The sequence below is a fragment of the Dendrobates tinctorius genome, unplaced genomic scaffold, assembly GCF_039654945.1.
Source record: "Dendrobates tinctorius isolate UK_male_01 unplaced genomic scaffold, ASM3965494v1 ptg000043l, whole genome shotgun sequence".
NCBI classification, from domain to species: domain Eukaryota; kingdom Metazoa; phylum Chordata; class Amphibia; order Anura; family Dendrobatidae; genus Dendrobates; species Dendrobates tinctorius.
Window position 1 is genome coordinate 4,696,226 of NW_027361711.1, and position 15,433 is coordinate 4,711,658.

The window sequence follows — 15,433 nt, forward strand, 5'->3', positions numbered from 1 at the left end:
ACCCAAAGTAAAATGCTATTATATACCTTTCCAATATTCTAGATTTACAATTCATATGTCAGAGCTCTCATCTTCTCTGTTACTGCTATTGTCCAGGCTCAGGTGTGCCTTATACAATCTGGTCATTGCTCGGGAACTGGATGATTTATGCAGGACAAATTCGCTGCTTGTATTACTTTAAATGATTAGGTGTAATTATACATAATTGGTCACTTGTGCTCTCGATTGATCCAATATGTATAACGCATTGTACTCCTTGATTCATGATGTTCTAAGTAACATTTTCAAAAGAGAAATAAAAGAGATGCAGAAATAAACATTATTACATCCTTGTGTCATTTCCTCCCTATGACAAAACACTTATCCCTGTATAATGCATTAAAATAAGCTATGAACTAAGCTTTTGTCTTGCTGAATATCAATAGACATTGATATCCCTATAAGAAGAACAGCGTATATCCTGATTACAATGATTAGATTTCACCAATATTTTCTTCTGAAGCTTAACCTTATGATGACTCCATGATTAATATCAGTAACATAGACTTGTGCATGTCTATCTTTGAAACATCTTACAGAATGTATAATGTACAGTGCTCAGTATACAGTTGTGTGAAAAAGGGTTTGCTCCCTTCCTGATTTCCTATTCTTTTGTATGTTTGTCACACTTAAATGTTTCAGACTACTGAACAAATTTAACTATTAGACAAAGATAACACAAGTAAACAGGAAATTCAGTTTTTAAATGAAGGTTTTTATTATTAAGGGAAAAAGAAATCCAAACCTACATGCCCTGTGTGAAAAAAATGTGACAAATATGCAAAAGAATAGGAAATCAGGAAGGGGGCAAACACTGTTTCACTTAACTGTAAATGAGCATGATACCATCAATGATTTGTAGCTCCCCAACACTAGCAGCACTCATACAGTGCATATGAAGACACTGTCACCACCATTTTTCACTGTAGGCAGCATGAATTTAGCTAAGTTCCCTTTTTTCGTGAATGTATGGTGCCTACAGTGAAATATGGTGGTGGAGATGTATTTATATGGGGCTAAATGAGTGCTCCTGGTGTCAGGGAGCTACATTTCATTGATGGTATCATGAATTAACAGATGTACTGCTTTATATTGATGGAGAAGATGCTACCATCACTCTGTGCCATTGGTAGAAGTGCACTATTCCAACATGGCAATGATCCAAAACACACATCTGTTGCGTTTTTGAAGAACAAAATAAAAGTTATTCATTCGCAATTTATGCCTCTGGATGTGAACCCAAATGAAACATGTATGGGGAATTATGAAGAGGCAAATTGAGCATCACTCTCCATCCAGCATTTAGACTCTATAAGGCTAGTTTCACACTAGCGTATGGAGGAGCTGCGGAGGGATGCAGACTTCCTCCGTGAAGTTCTGCCCACAGCCTCCATCGGCATGTGGACTGTGTACCCTATCTTTAGCATTGGGTACGCAGGCCATGCCGATATATGTGGATGCCTCCGCATGCGTCTTTTTGACGGTGCGGCAACCTGCACCAAACGCAACGTGTTGCATTTTGGTGCGGTCGCCGCATTGTCAAAACGACGTATGCGGAGGCATCCGCATACATCGGCATGGCCTGTGTACCCAATGCTAAAGATAGGGTACGCAGGCCGCATGCAGAAGTATGCGGCCGTAGGCGGAGCTGACCGGAGGAGGTGCGGCCGTGGGCGGAGCTTCACAGAGGAAGTCCACAGACGGCCGCAGATCCTCCAAATGCAAATGTAAAGCCAGCCTAAGAGATTATTCTGGAAAAATTTAAACAGTTGCAATATATTGCCAACTTATTCATTTCATGCCTAGAAGACCTGGTGCTGTCCTCAAAAATCATGGAGGTCATAGAAAAAACCTTGATGTAGTTATTTATGTATTATGCTAATATAGCACTCTCATATTCTACAGCGCTTTTCATACATTATCACCGGTGACAGGACAATTGTGTACAAGATAATTGTGTACGGACTATTGTGTACAGACAATTGTGTACAGGCCAATTGTGTACAATGACAATTGTGTACAAGGCAATTGTGTACAAGGCGATTGCCCTGTACACAATTGTCCTTGTACACAATTGTCCTTGGACACAATTGGCCTGTACACAATTTTCTGTACACAAATACACAATTATCTTGTACACAATTGTCATGGAACCATTATCACCGTTATTCCCCCAGTGGGGATCACAATCTAGATGCCCTATCAGTATGCCTTTGGAAAGTGGGAGGAAACCAAAGTACCAGTAGAAAACCCACGCAAACACGAGGAGAACATACAAAATCCTTGCAGATGTTGTCCTTGGTGGGATTTGAACCCAGGACCCCAGCACTGCAAGGCTGTAATGCTAACCACTGAGCATTTTTTGATGTGAAGTGAATTCATTTTTCATCAACTAATTTGAGTAAAACTGAAGATTTTGTACTGAAAATAATATTAATTTTACTTTTATGTTATATGTTAAACATTGTTTTATGTAACTCAATCTTGTCAAAATTTTGGAAATAGTTTTTGTGTTTAGTGAGATAATTATTAAAATCTTACTTTTCAAAGGGTGTGTACTAATTTATGCTATGCACTAAAAGTTTGTAATTATATACGGTACCCTGTACTGATCTTGAGTTACTGTGAATCTTGTATTATAACCAAGATCTACATTTTATGGTCCCTTCATTGATATTAGAATGTCTACAAGCTTGCTCCTATATCTACAGTTTATTTGCCATGAACCATAGGACATAATTGCATATCCTACTTAGAGTTGTGTCCTGAATTGTGTCCCTTTCATCTTAGAGGTTGTTTTGCTGTATTTTTGTGTTTTTTACAACATTGCTATTTATGCAGTTCCCTGATATTTAATGTAAAATTGCTTTATAGGAGGGCACTATTTAACCCATATCAATATATGTTATACTTACAAAAGAAGTCATAATCTAACTTTTTGGTATTTTTTTATCATTTTAGGGGTTCACTGATCCTATTTATCGGGGCAGACGCAAAGAGTTTGCTGACATTGCATTTAACTACAAACAGTAGGTTGTTTTTCTTTGCACATTCTGAAAACACTGCCCTTTTGCAAAAAAAAAAAAATAATAATCCATAATGAAGACCAAAATAGACCTCCCATTATGCTGATGAGTTTTGCCAGCGAGGATAGACGACTCTAGTGTTTGTTCCCTCAATGATATGTATTCCGTGTCTCTTGGGATGACGTGTGACCCAACATGGAATGGAGTGAGATGTCGACTGTTTCTTTCCACCCAGTGACAAAAGGTGTGGGTTCTACCACGCCTGGGCCCCAGTTTTTCAAAGTCTTAAAATAAGCTTCACAGTCTACTTCTAGAGCAGATCTGCATATTTTTCACAGCTGTATTCAGAGTGAGGAAAAAATTGCAGCATGCTGCGTAAGCATATGTAAATCAGATGAGAATAGCCAATGCAAGTCTAAGGGTGCGAGAAAAAAACACCCCATGGGCCATGAGTATGCTGCCCGATTTTTATGCACACATCTCAAATGAACCAGGAAATTGCATCAGCCAAGCACAGGAAGTTCACAGCCAGAACACTCTTGGCAACCAAGAAAAAAACCCTAAAGATATACAGTTGTGGCCAAAAGTATTGACACCCCTGCAATTCTGTCAGATAATACTCAGTTTCTTCCTGAAAATGATTGAAAACACAAATTCTTTGGTATTATTATCTTCATTTAATTTGTCTTAAATGAAAAAAACATAAAAGAGAATGAAGCAAAAAGCAAAACATTGATCATTTCACACAAAACTCCAAAAATGGGCCAGACAAAAGTATTGGTACCCTCAGCCTAATACTTGGTTGCATAACCTTTAGCCAAAATAACTGCGATCAACTGCTTCCGGTATCCATCAATGAGTTTCTTACAATGCTCTGCTGGAATTTTAGACGATTCTTCTTTGGCAAACTGCTCCAGGTCCCTGATATTTGAAGGGTGCCTTCTCCAAATTGCCATTTTTAGATCTCTCCACAAGTGTTCTATAGGATTCAGGTCTGGACTCATTGATGGCCACCTTAGAAGTCTCCAGTGCTTCTCTCAAACCATTTTCTAGTGCTTTTTGAAGTGTGTTTTGGGTCATTGTCCTGCTGGAAGACCCATGACCTCTGAGGTGAGACCCAGCTTTCTCACACTGGGCCCTACATTATGCTGCAAAATTTGTTGGTAGTCTTCAGACTTCATAATGCCATGCACATGGTCAAGCAGTCCAGTGCCAGAGGCAGCAAAGCAACCCCAAAACATCAGGGAACCTCCGCCATGTTTGACTGTAGGGACCGTGTTCTTTTCTTTGAATGCCTCTTTTTTTCTCCTGTAAACTCTATGTTGATGCCTTTGCCCAAAAAGCTCTACTTTTGTCTCATCTGACCAGAGAATATTCTTCCAAAACGTTTTAGGCTTTTCAGGTAAGTTTTGGCAAACTCCAGCCTGGCTTTTTTATGTCTCGGGGTAAGAAGTGGGGTCTTCCTGTGTCTCCTACCATACAGTCTCTTTTCATTCAGACGCCGACGGATAGTACGGGTTGACACTGTTGTACCCTCGGACTGCAGGGCAGCTTGAACTTGTTTGGATGTTAGTCGAGGTTCTTTATCCAACATCCGCACAATCTTGCGTTGAAATCTCTTGTCAATTTTTCTTTTCCATCCACATCTAGGGAGGTTAGCCACAGTGCCATGGGCTTTAAACTTCTTGATGACACTGTCCACGGTAGACACAGGAACATTCTGGTCTTTGAAGATGGACTTGTAGCCTTGAGATTGCTCATGCTTCCTCACAATTTGGTTTCTCAAGTCTTCAGACAGTTCTTTGGTCTTCTTTTTTTTCTCCATGCTCAATGTGGTACACACAAGGTCACGGGACAGAGGCTGAGTCAACTTTAATCCATGTCAACTGGCTGCAAGTGTGATTTAGTTATTGCCAAAACCTGTTAGGTGCCACAGGTAAGTTACAGGTGCTGTTAATTACACACATTAGAGAAGCATCACATGATTTTTTCGAACAGTGCCAATACTTTTGTCCACCCTCTTTTTTATGTTTGGTGTGGAATTATATCCAATTTGGCTTTAGGACAATTCTTTTTGTGTTTTTTCATTTAAGACAAATTAAATGAAGATAATAATACCAAAGAATTTGTGTTTGCAATCATTTTCAGGAAGAAACTGAGTATTATCTGACAGAATTGCAGGGGTGTCAATACTTTTGGCCACAACTGTAGATAGATATACGATATATAATAAATAGATAGATTGGTTTGAGCTAATGTAATTAGGCTGGGAAGATCCCTGGTTATTGGGCCCTTCCCAGCCTTAAAATACCAGCCCTCAGCTGCCCCCAAAGTGGCGCATCACATGAGATGCTCCAAGTCTGGTGCTTCGCCTTTGGTCTTCTCGACTGCCCTACTAAGTTGGCAGGTCCTTCATATTCCAGTTCTTCCCACAATGTTCCTCCATTCCATCATTCAAAGCCTATGGAGCCTTGTTCTGAAGCTCAATAGGCTTTTAGCATTAGACACTCCCCACTCACGCTGTGTTGTGCGAGACCCGGCGATTGTGAAGGGGAGTGACATTACTGACGTCACCGCATTTCACAGTGGCACATAGTGCAGCATGGAGGGGGGGTTGTGAAATTATCTATCTATCTGTCACAACATATCACAAAAGTGAGTACATCCCTCCCATTTTTGTAAATATTTTATTACAACTTTTAATGGGACAACACTAAAGATATGACACTTTGATGCAATATAAAGTAGTCAGTGTACAACTTGTGTAACAGTGTGAATTTGGTGTGCCCTCCATATAACTCAACACACAGACATTAATGTCTAAACTGCTGGCAACAAAAGTGAGAACAGCCCTAAGTGAAAGCAGCCAAATTAGCCATTTTCATTTCCTGTGTCATGTGACCCATTAGATTTACAACATCTCAGGTGTGAATGTGAAGCAGGTCTGTTAAATTTGGTGTTATCGCTCTCTCATTCTCTTATACTGGCCACTGGAAGTTCACATTGACACCTCATGGCAAAGAACTCTCTGAGGATCTGAAAAAAAGAATTGTTGCTCTACATAAACATGGCCTAGGATATGAGATTGCCAACACTCTGAAACTGAGCTGCAGAATGGTGGTCAAGACCATACAGCAATTTAACAAGATAGGTTGCACTCAGAACAAACCTCGCCATGGTCGACCAAGGAAGTTGAGTGCAAATGCTCAGTGTCATATCCAGAGATTATCTTTTCAAAATAAATGTATGAGTGCTTCTAGCATTGCTGCAGGAGTTAAAGTGGTGAGAGGTCAGCCTGTCAGTTCTCAGACCATACAACCGTACGCTGCATCAAATTGGTCTGCATGGTTGTCGTCCAAGAGGGAAGCCTCTTCTAAAGATGATGCACAAGAAAGCTTGCAAACAGTTTACTGAAGACAAACAGGTTAAGGACATGAATTACTTGAACCATGTCCTTTGGTCTAATCAGGGCAAGATAAATTGATTTAGTTCCAATGGTGTCAGACATGTGTGGCAGCAACCAGGGTGAGAAGTACAAAGACACATGTGTCTTGCCTACAGTCAAGAAGGGTGGTGGGAGTGTCAAGGTTTCGGGCTGCATGAGTGCTGATGGCTGTGGGGAGCTACAGTTCATTGAGGTAATGAAGAGGGTTAAGGCAGTGCTTGAAAATAATGGTCTCTACTCATTTTTGTTGTGTGGCACCCCTGAGGGTTCAGTCACCACAGAGGTACTGCACCTCACCCAGAGGTGTGGTATCCCACTTCCCAGGTAAGGTGGAGGCACCTAACAGTTCTCTAACACATGCACCCAACACACACCCTATAGCAGCAGGGCATCTGGATGTACCCTACGGGAGGAGGATTTCAACTCGGTCTGGGTGGTAAAGGGTGTTGGGAGGTGGGTGGAGCTAGTAGGATGAGAGCAGGAGAAGAGAATGTTAGTGAGAACTTAAGTAGATTTGAGGAGAAAGTGAAAGTAACAGACGTGTGCTGAAGCCGCTCCTAGTCAGAGGAGCTGCTGGGAAGGAAAGAGACTGAAGGAAGCTCCCTGAAGAGAGAAGGGATCCTAGAGGCATGGTACAGCGACCATACTGTCCGTAGGGCTCGTTCCCCGCTGGCTGACATCGGGTAGATGGATTGGTTGCAGTATAGGGACTGGCCCCAAAAATAGAGGAGTGGACAATGGACTCAGCTAGATAAACCAGAGGCTAAGAGCATTGCAAGTGCTGCAGCCACATCCACAAATACATCGCTGAAAAGGCAGACACATAGGATCCAGGGACCTAGAGGTTATTCCCCACAAGATCCGAGTCTGCTGGCTTGGGACACTGTTTGTGAAGGTGCTGGATAGGAGTGAGGAAATCAGCACAGGGATATGGCCAGGAAAGGAACACACTGAAGGGAGTTCTGGAAAAGTGTTCTTCATCTGTCTGGACGTTTGCTGGACCCCTCACTTGAAGGACGCAGCATCAAGCGGGCATCGCCGGCTCTTGAGAACTGTGAGTAAAGCTTTGGCACTGCACTCAGCTGTGTCCTCTGAATTCTTTCTGCAACACCTACTCAGCATTGCTACATCTATCATCAAACACAACATCTTTTCCATCACAACTGCCCTGGGACTAAAGCTCTGCCTGTGGAGAGCTATTCCAACTCTGCTGCATCACACCATCAGTGCCAGAGGATCTGCCTTGCAGTTCTGTTCATCTCTGACCAGAAACCACAGGTGGTGCCACGAACACTTCATTATAAACTTTTTTATCCGTTGTAAATATTCCCCTTTCATTGGACGCCCAGGGCTACTGACCGGGTCACCGCTGCCGTGAAACTGCCCCTTTAAGAAGCGACCTCAAAATTAATCAGTGGGATTATATATTCAATAATAACACCAGAAGCACAAAAAGAATAACCCCTAAAATTTAGCTTTTAATTCAATGACTAAAAACATTAGTGAAAATGACTAAAAGAAGGAGTAGTAGAGGACAAAAAAATGAAGGGAGAAAAAATTGTTTTTAGTTCTCTTCAGTATTCAAATAATGGGCCAATGGCTAAGTTACCCTAGTCAGCCCTAATTTCACCCTTCCTAGCCGCGGAGGTTGGCACCCTAGTTGTAGACGATATGGCGCCCCCGCTCAACGTCGGTATCCCTAATAACCCCTACGTCTCCCTGCATATACAAAAAGGGACACAAAAAAGAAACACACACACACTTATAGTACCGAAAGAATAAAGAGACAAAAAATGGTCTCATAGATAATACTAAATTGCTATGAACTTATCTCGTAGTATTTCTAATAGTATAAGAACCCCAAAAAGACTTATCTCGGAGTCAAAAGAATATAATGGGGTTAATATCCGGCAGCTTAGAGAAGGACTTATCTCGTAGTCACAAAAATGCTAATAAGCTGCAAATGGCAGACCCAATTACCAGATAGCAAAATTAAAAAACGGCTACAAGAAAAAGCACATCACATTGAATAAATATTGCACACTAGAGGCAGTGAAAAAAAGCCTATATAGCACTTGCGGCAGCCATTACCTTGCAAGTGAGGGCAGAATCACCCTAATACAGTAAAAAATAATAAGGCTACCATATTCATCTCTGATTATACAGCGTGGTACACCAATATTCAAGTAGCAATGCATACAAAGTCACATAGCATAATTGCTCAGTAGATTAAATCTAAATAGATAGTGCCACCGCAGGATCTGCCAAAAATAATGTACAACATTATACTTATCAGCCACTTGATGCATATGGAAACCCGACGCGTTTCCCCCTCTTAATCCGCTGAGGGTTCATCAGGGGTCAAAAAGTGGGGTCTCATTACCCCTGGCCGAGAGAGCAATACAGTGTGCGGCTTTACTCCAAGCACGTTCGCCGCCATTGTTTAAAGATGCCGCGCCGATATAGAACGCCCACTTCCGGTTACCAAAATCCAAAATGGAGGTCTAAACCGGAAGGGATCATATTGAGGACGGACATACGGTGCAGCAGTTACCATAGACGCCGCGCACCTTACTAGACAGCACGGATAGAAACAGGGATTCACAAAAAGGTGCCTGAAACAAAATAGGGCAATACATCCCTCTCAACAGAAACACCATATCTCGCAAACAATATGCGGCCGATCAATTCAACAGCCTCACTATTCAGAACACCCAAAACTTCAAGAAAATAGATAACAATAGTCCTCAAAAGGCATGGAGTAGAATAATTGTGTCCCTACATAGAATAAATGAAAAATAATAAAAAATTCCAATAGTAATAATATACCGACCAAATTATCAAAAACCCTATAAAGAGCTGGCTGGGAAAATGTGAAACACACTGATTATAGATAACTACTGAAATTTAGCTGTTCATTAAGGCCTTTTGGACTCTGTGATTCAAGCCAAAAAATCCAACGTGTCTCACGCTGTAGGATTCTATTATCCCAATCCCCCTGTCTGACCGCGGGCTGCACTCTCTCTATAACACGAAAATTAATATGTTTATCATCCCCTCCATGCACCATATTGACATGACGGGCTAAGGGGGTATCTCTTTTGTGTCTAATATCCCCCAAATGTTCACCTATGCGGACACGTAATTCACGCTTTGTTTTGCCAACATAGTCAAGGGGGCAAGTACAAGTACACAGATAAACAACTCCAGTGGTTTTACAGTTTGCAAAGCTTTTCATTTCATAAATCCTCTTTGTATAGGCACTACAGAAAGTATGGGATACACAGATATATTTGCAAAAGCTACAGTGTCCGCACCTAAAGGTCCCAATTGCTCTGTTCCGCAACCACGTTTCCTCTCTCTTCTGAGGTTCCAGGTGGCTACCTACCACCCGATCCCTTATTGACCTACCCTTCCTAAATGTAACTGATGGACCCTGGGTGATACAATCACGTATGTCATTATCCATTTTCAGGATAGACCAATACTTCACCAAGATGTTCATAACTTTACCAGATTGGTCATCGAAGGTACCTATCAATCTAGTGATTGCATTGGAGTCCTCCCTTACCCTCGGAGTCAACAATGACGTCCTGCTTACTTGTTTAGCATGCTTATAGGCCGGTTCAATCACCCTTGTTGGATAACCCCTGCTCCTGAACCTCCTCCATAGATCACTCGACTGCATTTCAAAATCATTCCAATCAGAGCAGTTCCTCCGAACTCTGAGGAACTGACCCCTTGGTATACCTCGTTTAAGAGGGGGGGATGATGACTTTCCCACCTTAAGAGACTGTTAGTTGAGGTTGGTTTTCGGTGCAGGTTGGTTTTAAGCAAGCCATCTGAAGAAATAGAAATATTGACATCCAGGAATGTGATCTGATCTCCACCTACCTCATGGGTAAAGAAAAGACCCAACTCATTATTATTAAGGGTATCAACAAAGGATCTGAATGATTCTCCACTCCCCGCCCAGAGGACGAGGATGTCGTCAATGTACCGACCCCAGAATAATATCCTAGGGGACCAGACGACATCCTCGTCCCCAAAGACCTGAGTGTCCTCCCACCAGCCCAGGAGCAAATTAGCATAGGTAGGGGCACAAGGGCTCCCCATCGCTGTGCCCCTGAGCTGGTGGTAGTATTTCCCATTTAATAGGAAGAAATTATGACACAATACAAATTGAAGAAGTTCCAGCAGGAAATTGTTGTGTGCTCCAAAGTGAATACCCCTCCCCTTGAGAAAATGTTCAACAGCTTTTAGACCTTCTGTGTGGCCAATGCTGCTATACAAAGCCTCAACATCAATAGAGGCCAGTATCGTACCTGGATCCACTGTAATTCCTTCAAGTTTATTAAGGAGGTCCATAGTATCTCGCAAATATGATGGGAGAGATAGCACAAATGGTCTCAACAATTGATCCAAATACCTGCTGGAATTCTGACAAAGGGCATCGATCCCCGAAACGATTGGTCTACCCTTAAGGGGATCGAACCCTTTATGGATCTTAGGCAAGGAGTAAAACGTAGCTGTAACTGGCCACTTGGGTAGTAAGAAGTTGAACTCATTCTTTGAGATCAACTTCAAATCAAGTCCCTTGTTGAGCAATACTGACAATTTCAGACTATACTCCTTCGTCGGATCACTCCTGAGCAGCTCATACGTTGATTTGTCAGAGAGAATCCTCATACACATTTGAATATATTCATCTCTGTTGAGGATAACAGTATTGCCCCCTTTATCAGAGGGCTTCAATACAATCCGATCATTATCACCAAGTTCTTCCAGAGCCTTTCTCTCACGGAAGGAGAGATTGGGTGGAACCCTATCTCTCTTGGAGTCAATCTTACAAATCTCTGCCGAGACAAGCTGTTGAAAAATATCAATACTCCCAGTATCACCAATTGGTGGCATCTTTTTACTTTTTGGTTTCAAATCAGAAAAAGGGCCCACCCCAATATCTCTCTGTCCTTCCTCAAACAAATCAGCCAGAAGCATTACATCAGGAAGTTCCTCCTCCGTTATCCCAAGTTGTTGACATTTGTTTTTATCATTCAAAGCAAAAAATTTTTTCCACTTAAGTTTTCGTGTAAATAGATTAATATCCTTAACCCGTACAAATGGGTCAAACCTGGTCGTAGGAACAAAAGATAACCCCCGCTCAAGAACCCTCTTTTCTATATCTGACAAATTATATGAGGACAAATTAATTATCTGATTACCATTGTCCCCATCAACCAGAGCCCTCATTTTTGATTGTTTGTCCGCTCCTGTAATTTGTATGGTGCTAGGCCCCTGGTTTCTAAAAAAGAGGCTGAAGAGCAAGCTGAGGAGGAGGGAGAATTTACTACAGAATTTGCTTCTGGCTTTTTGGGGAAGGTCTTTACAGAGTAACGCTCGGTGTCCTGCCATCTTCTGAAATTACCCCTACGTCCACGTCCCTTGTTTCTAAAGTATGGTCTAGAGGTATATGATTTAGGACCTCCTTCAGCATCAGAGGATTCAATATCTGAGGATGAGATGTCACCAGGAATACCCCTCGGGGCAAGGGCAGGATATGCCCGTTTTTCCCTGAACTCTGTTGAATCCCTAACAAATCGTTTATGCTTCCTTTCTTTAATAAAAAGTTGGTATTTCTCAACAGTATTCTTAAGATTTTCTTCCCTTGTTACGAAATCAGCAGCTGTTTTCAATTTAAGGGTTGCCTCAGTCAATTCCTTCACCCTCAATGAAGTCCTCTCTAGAGTTATTTTCTCTTCATCTAATAGTATCTGCATTAACCGTACAGATGATGCAGTAATCTCCTCCTCCCACCTTACAAGTAAAGATGGAGTCCTACACCTTGGAGCAGGTATTAGAGGTATCCTTAGACCACGCGGGACAATCTTTTGTTTAATATAATTTTCCAGAGATTGTACCTCCCACCAAGACTTAATATTCTCTTTAAATGCCTCCAATAATTCAGAAAAAAGTGTTTTGAGAGAAGAGCCCGAAGCAGACAGAGAGTCAGATTCTACTTCAGAAAAAACCTCTCTTGCATCGTCCAGCCATTTATTTGTGTCAATGGGTCCCGACAAAAACCCAGCCATACTCATCAAAGACAGACCTCAAAATTAATCAGTGGGATTATATATTCAATAATAACACCAGAAGCACAAAAAGAATAACCCCTAAAATTTAGCTTCTAATTCAATGACTAAAAACATTAGTGAAAATGACTAAAAGAAGGAGTAGTAGAGGACAAAAAAATGAAGGGAGAAAAAATTGTTTTTAGTTCTCTTCAGTATTCAAATAATGGGCCAATGGCTAAGTTACCCTAGTCAGCCCTAATTTCACCCTTCCTAGCCGCGGAGGTTGGCACCCTAGTTGTAGACGATATATATAATGAGACCCCACTTTTTGACCCCTGATGAACCCTCAGCGGATTAAGAGGGGGAAACACGTCGGGTTTCCATATGCATCAAGTGGCTGATAAGTATAATGTTGTACATTATTTTTGGCAGATCCTGCGGTGGCACTATCTATTTAGATTTAATCTACTGAGCAATTATGCTATGTGACTTTGTATGCATTGCTACTTGAATATTGGTGTACCACGCTGTATAATCAGAGATGAATATGGTAGCCTTATTATTTTTTACTGTATTAGGGTGATTCTGCCCTCACTTGCAAGGTAATGGCTGCCGCAAGTGCTATATAGGCTTTTTTTCACTGCCTCTAGTGTGCAATATTTATTCAATGTGATGTGCTTTTTCTTGTAGCCGTTTTTTAATTTTGCTATCTGGTAATTGGGTCTGCAATTTGCAGCTTATTAGCATTTTTGTGACTACGAGATAAGTCCTTCTCTAAGCTGCCGGATATTAACCCCATTATATTCTTTTGACTCCGAGATAAGTCTTTTTGGGGTTCTTATACTATTAGAAATACTACGAGATAAGTTCATAGCAATTTAGTATTATCTATGAGACCATTTTTTGTCTCTATATTCTTTCGGTACTATAAGTGTGTGTGTGTTTCTTTTTTGTGTCCCTTTTTGTATATGCAGGAAGACGTAGGGGTTATTAGGGATACCGATGTTGAGCGGGGGCGCCATATCGTCTACAACTAGGGTGCCAACCTCCGCGGCTAGGAAGGGTGAAATTAGGGCTGGCTAGGGTAACTTAGCCATTGGCCCATTATTTGAATACTGAAGAGAACTAAAAACAATTTTTTCTCCCTTCATTTTTTTGTCCTCTACTACTCCTTCTTTTAGTCATTTTCACTAATGTTTTTAGTCATTGAATTAAAAGCTAAATTTTAGGGGTTATTCTTTTTGTGCTTCTGGTGTTATTATTGAATATATAATCCCACTGATTAATTTTGAGGTCTGTCTTTGATGAGTATGGCTGGGTTTTTGTTGGGACCCATTGACACAAATAAATGGCTGGACGATGCAAGAGAGGTTTTTTCTGAAGTAGAATCTGACTCTGTCTGCTTCGGGCTCTTCTCTCAAAACACTTTTTTCTGAATTATTGGAGGCATTTAAAGAGAATATTAAGTCTTGGTGGGAGGTACAATCTCTGGAAAATTATATTAAACAAAAGATTGTCCCGCGTGGTCTAAGGATACCTCTAATACCTGCTCCAAGGTGTAGGACTCCATCTTTACTTGTAAGGTAGGAGGAGGAGATTACTGCATCATCTGTACGGTTAATGCAGATACTATTAGATGAAGAGAAAATAACTCTAGAGAGGACTTCATTGAGGGTGAAGGAATTGACTGAGGCAACCCTTAAATTGAAAACAGCTGTTGATTTCGTAACAAGGGAAGAAAATCTTAAGAATACTGTTGAGAAATACCAACTTTTTATTAAAGAAAGGAAGCATAAACGATTTGTTAGGGATTCAACAGAGTTCAGGGAAAAACAGGCATATCCTGCCCTTGCCCCGAGGGGTATTCCTGGTGACATCTCATCCTCAGATATTGAATCCTCTGATGCTGAAGGAGGTCCTAAATCATATACCTCTAGACCATACTTTAGAAACAAGGGACGTGGACGTAGGGGTAATTTCAGAAGATGGCAGGACACCGAGCGTTACTCTGTAAGGACGTTCCCCAAAAAGCCAGAAGCAAATTCTGTAGTAAATTCTCCCTCCTCCTCAGCTTGCTCTTCAGCCTCTTTTTTAGAAACCAGGGGCCTAGCACCATACAAATTACAGGAGCGGACAAACAATCAAAAATGAGGGCTCTGGTTGATGGGGACAATGGTAATCAGATAATTAATTTGTCCTCATATAATTTGTCAGATATAGAAAAGAGGGTTCTTGAGCGGGGGTTATCTTTTGTTCCTACGACCAGGTTTGACCCATTTGTATGGGTTAAGGATATTAATCTATTTACACGAAAACTTAAGTGGAAAAAATTTTTTGCTTTGAATGATAAAAACAAATGTCAACAACTTGGGATAACGGAGGAGGAACTTCCTTATGTAATGCTTCTGGCTGATTTGTTTGAGGAAGGACAGAGAGATATTGGGGTGGGCCCTTTTTCTGATTTGAAACCAAAAAGTAAAAAGATGCCACCAATTGGTGATACTGGGAGTATTGATATTTTTCAACAGCTTGTCTCGGCAGAGATTTGTAAGATTGACTCCAAGAGAGATAGGGTTCCACTCAATCTCTCCTTCCGTGAGAGAAAGGCTCTGGAAGAACTTGGTGATAATGATCGGATTGTATTGAAGCCCTCTGATAAAGGGGGCAATACTGTTATCCTCAACAGAGATGAATATATTCAAATGTGTATGAGGATTCTCTCTGACAAATCAACGTATGAGCTGCTCAGGAGTGATCCGACGAAGGAGTATAGTCTGAAATTGTCAGTATTGCTCAACAAGGGACTTGATTTGACGTTGATCTCAAAGAATGAGTTCAACTTCTTACTACCC

At 41.2% G+C, this 15,433-nt stretch overlaps 1 protein-coding gene across 1 annotated transcript in view; it reads left to right on the forward strand.

Moving 5' to 3' along the window:
- Positions 1-15,433, forward strand: part of PAH (phenylalanine hydroxylase) — a 277,534-nt gene that overhangs the window by 220,037 nt on the left and 42,064 nt on the right. Inside the window, exon 5 of the mRNA XM_073575163.1 lies at positions 3,001-3,068. Coding sequence (XP_073431264.1) covers positions 3,001-3,068 — 68 coding nt within the window. The remainder of the gene's footprint in view (positions 1-3,000; positions 3,069-15,433) is intronic.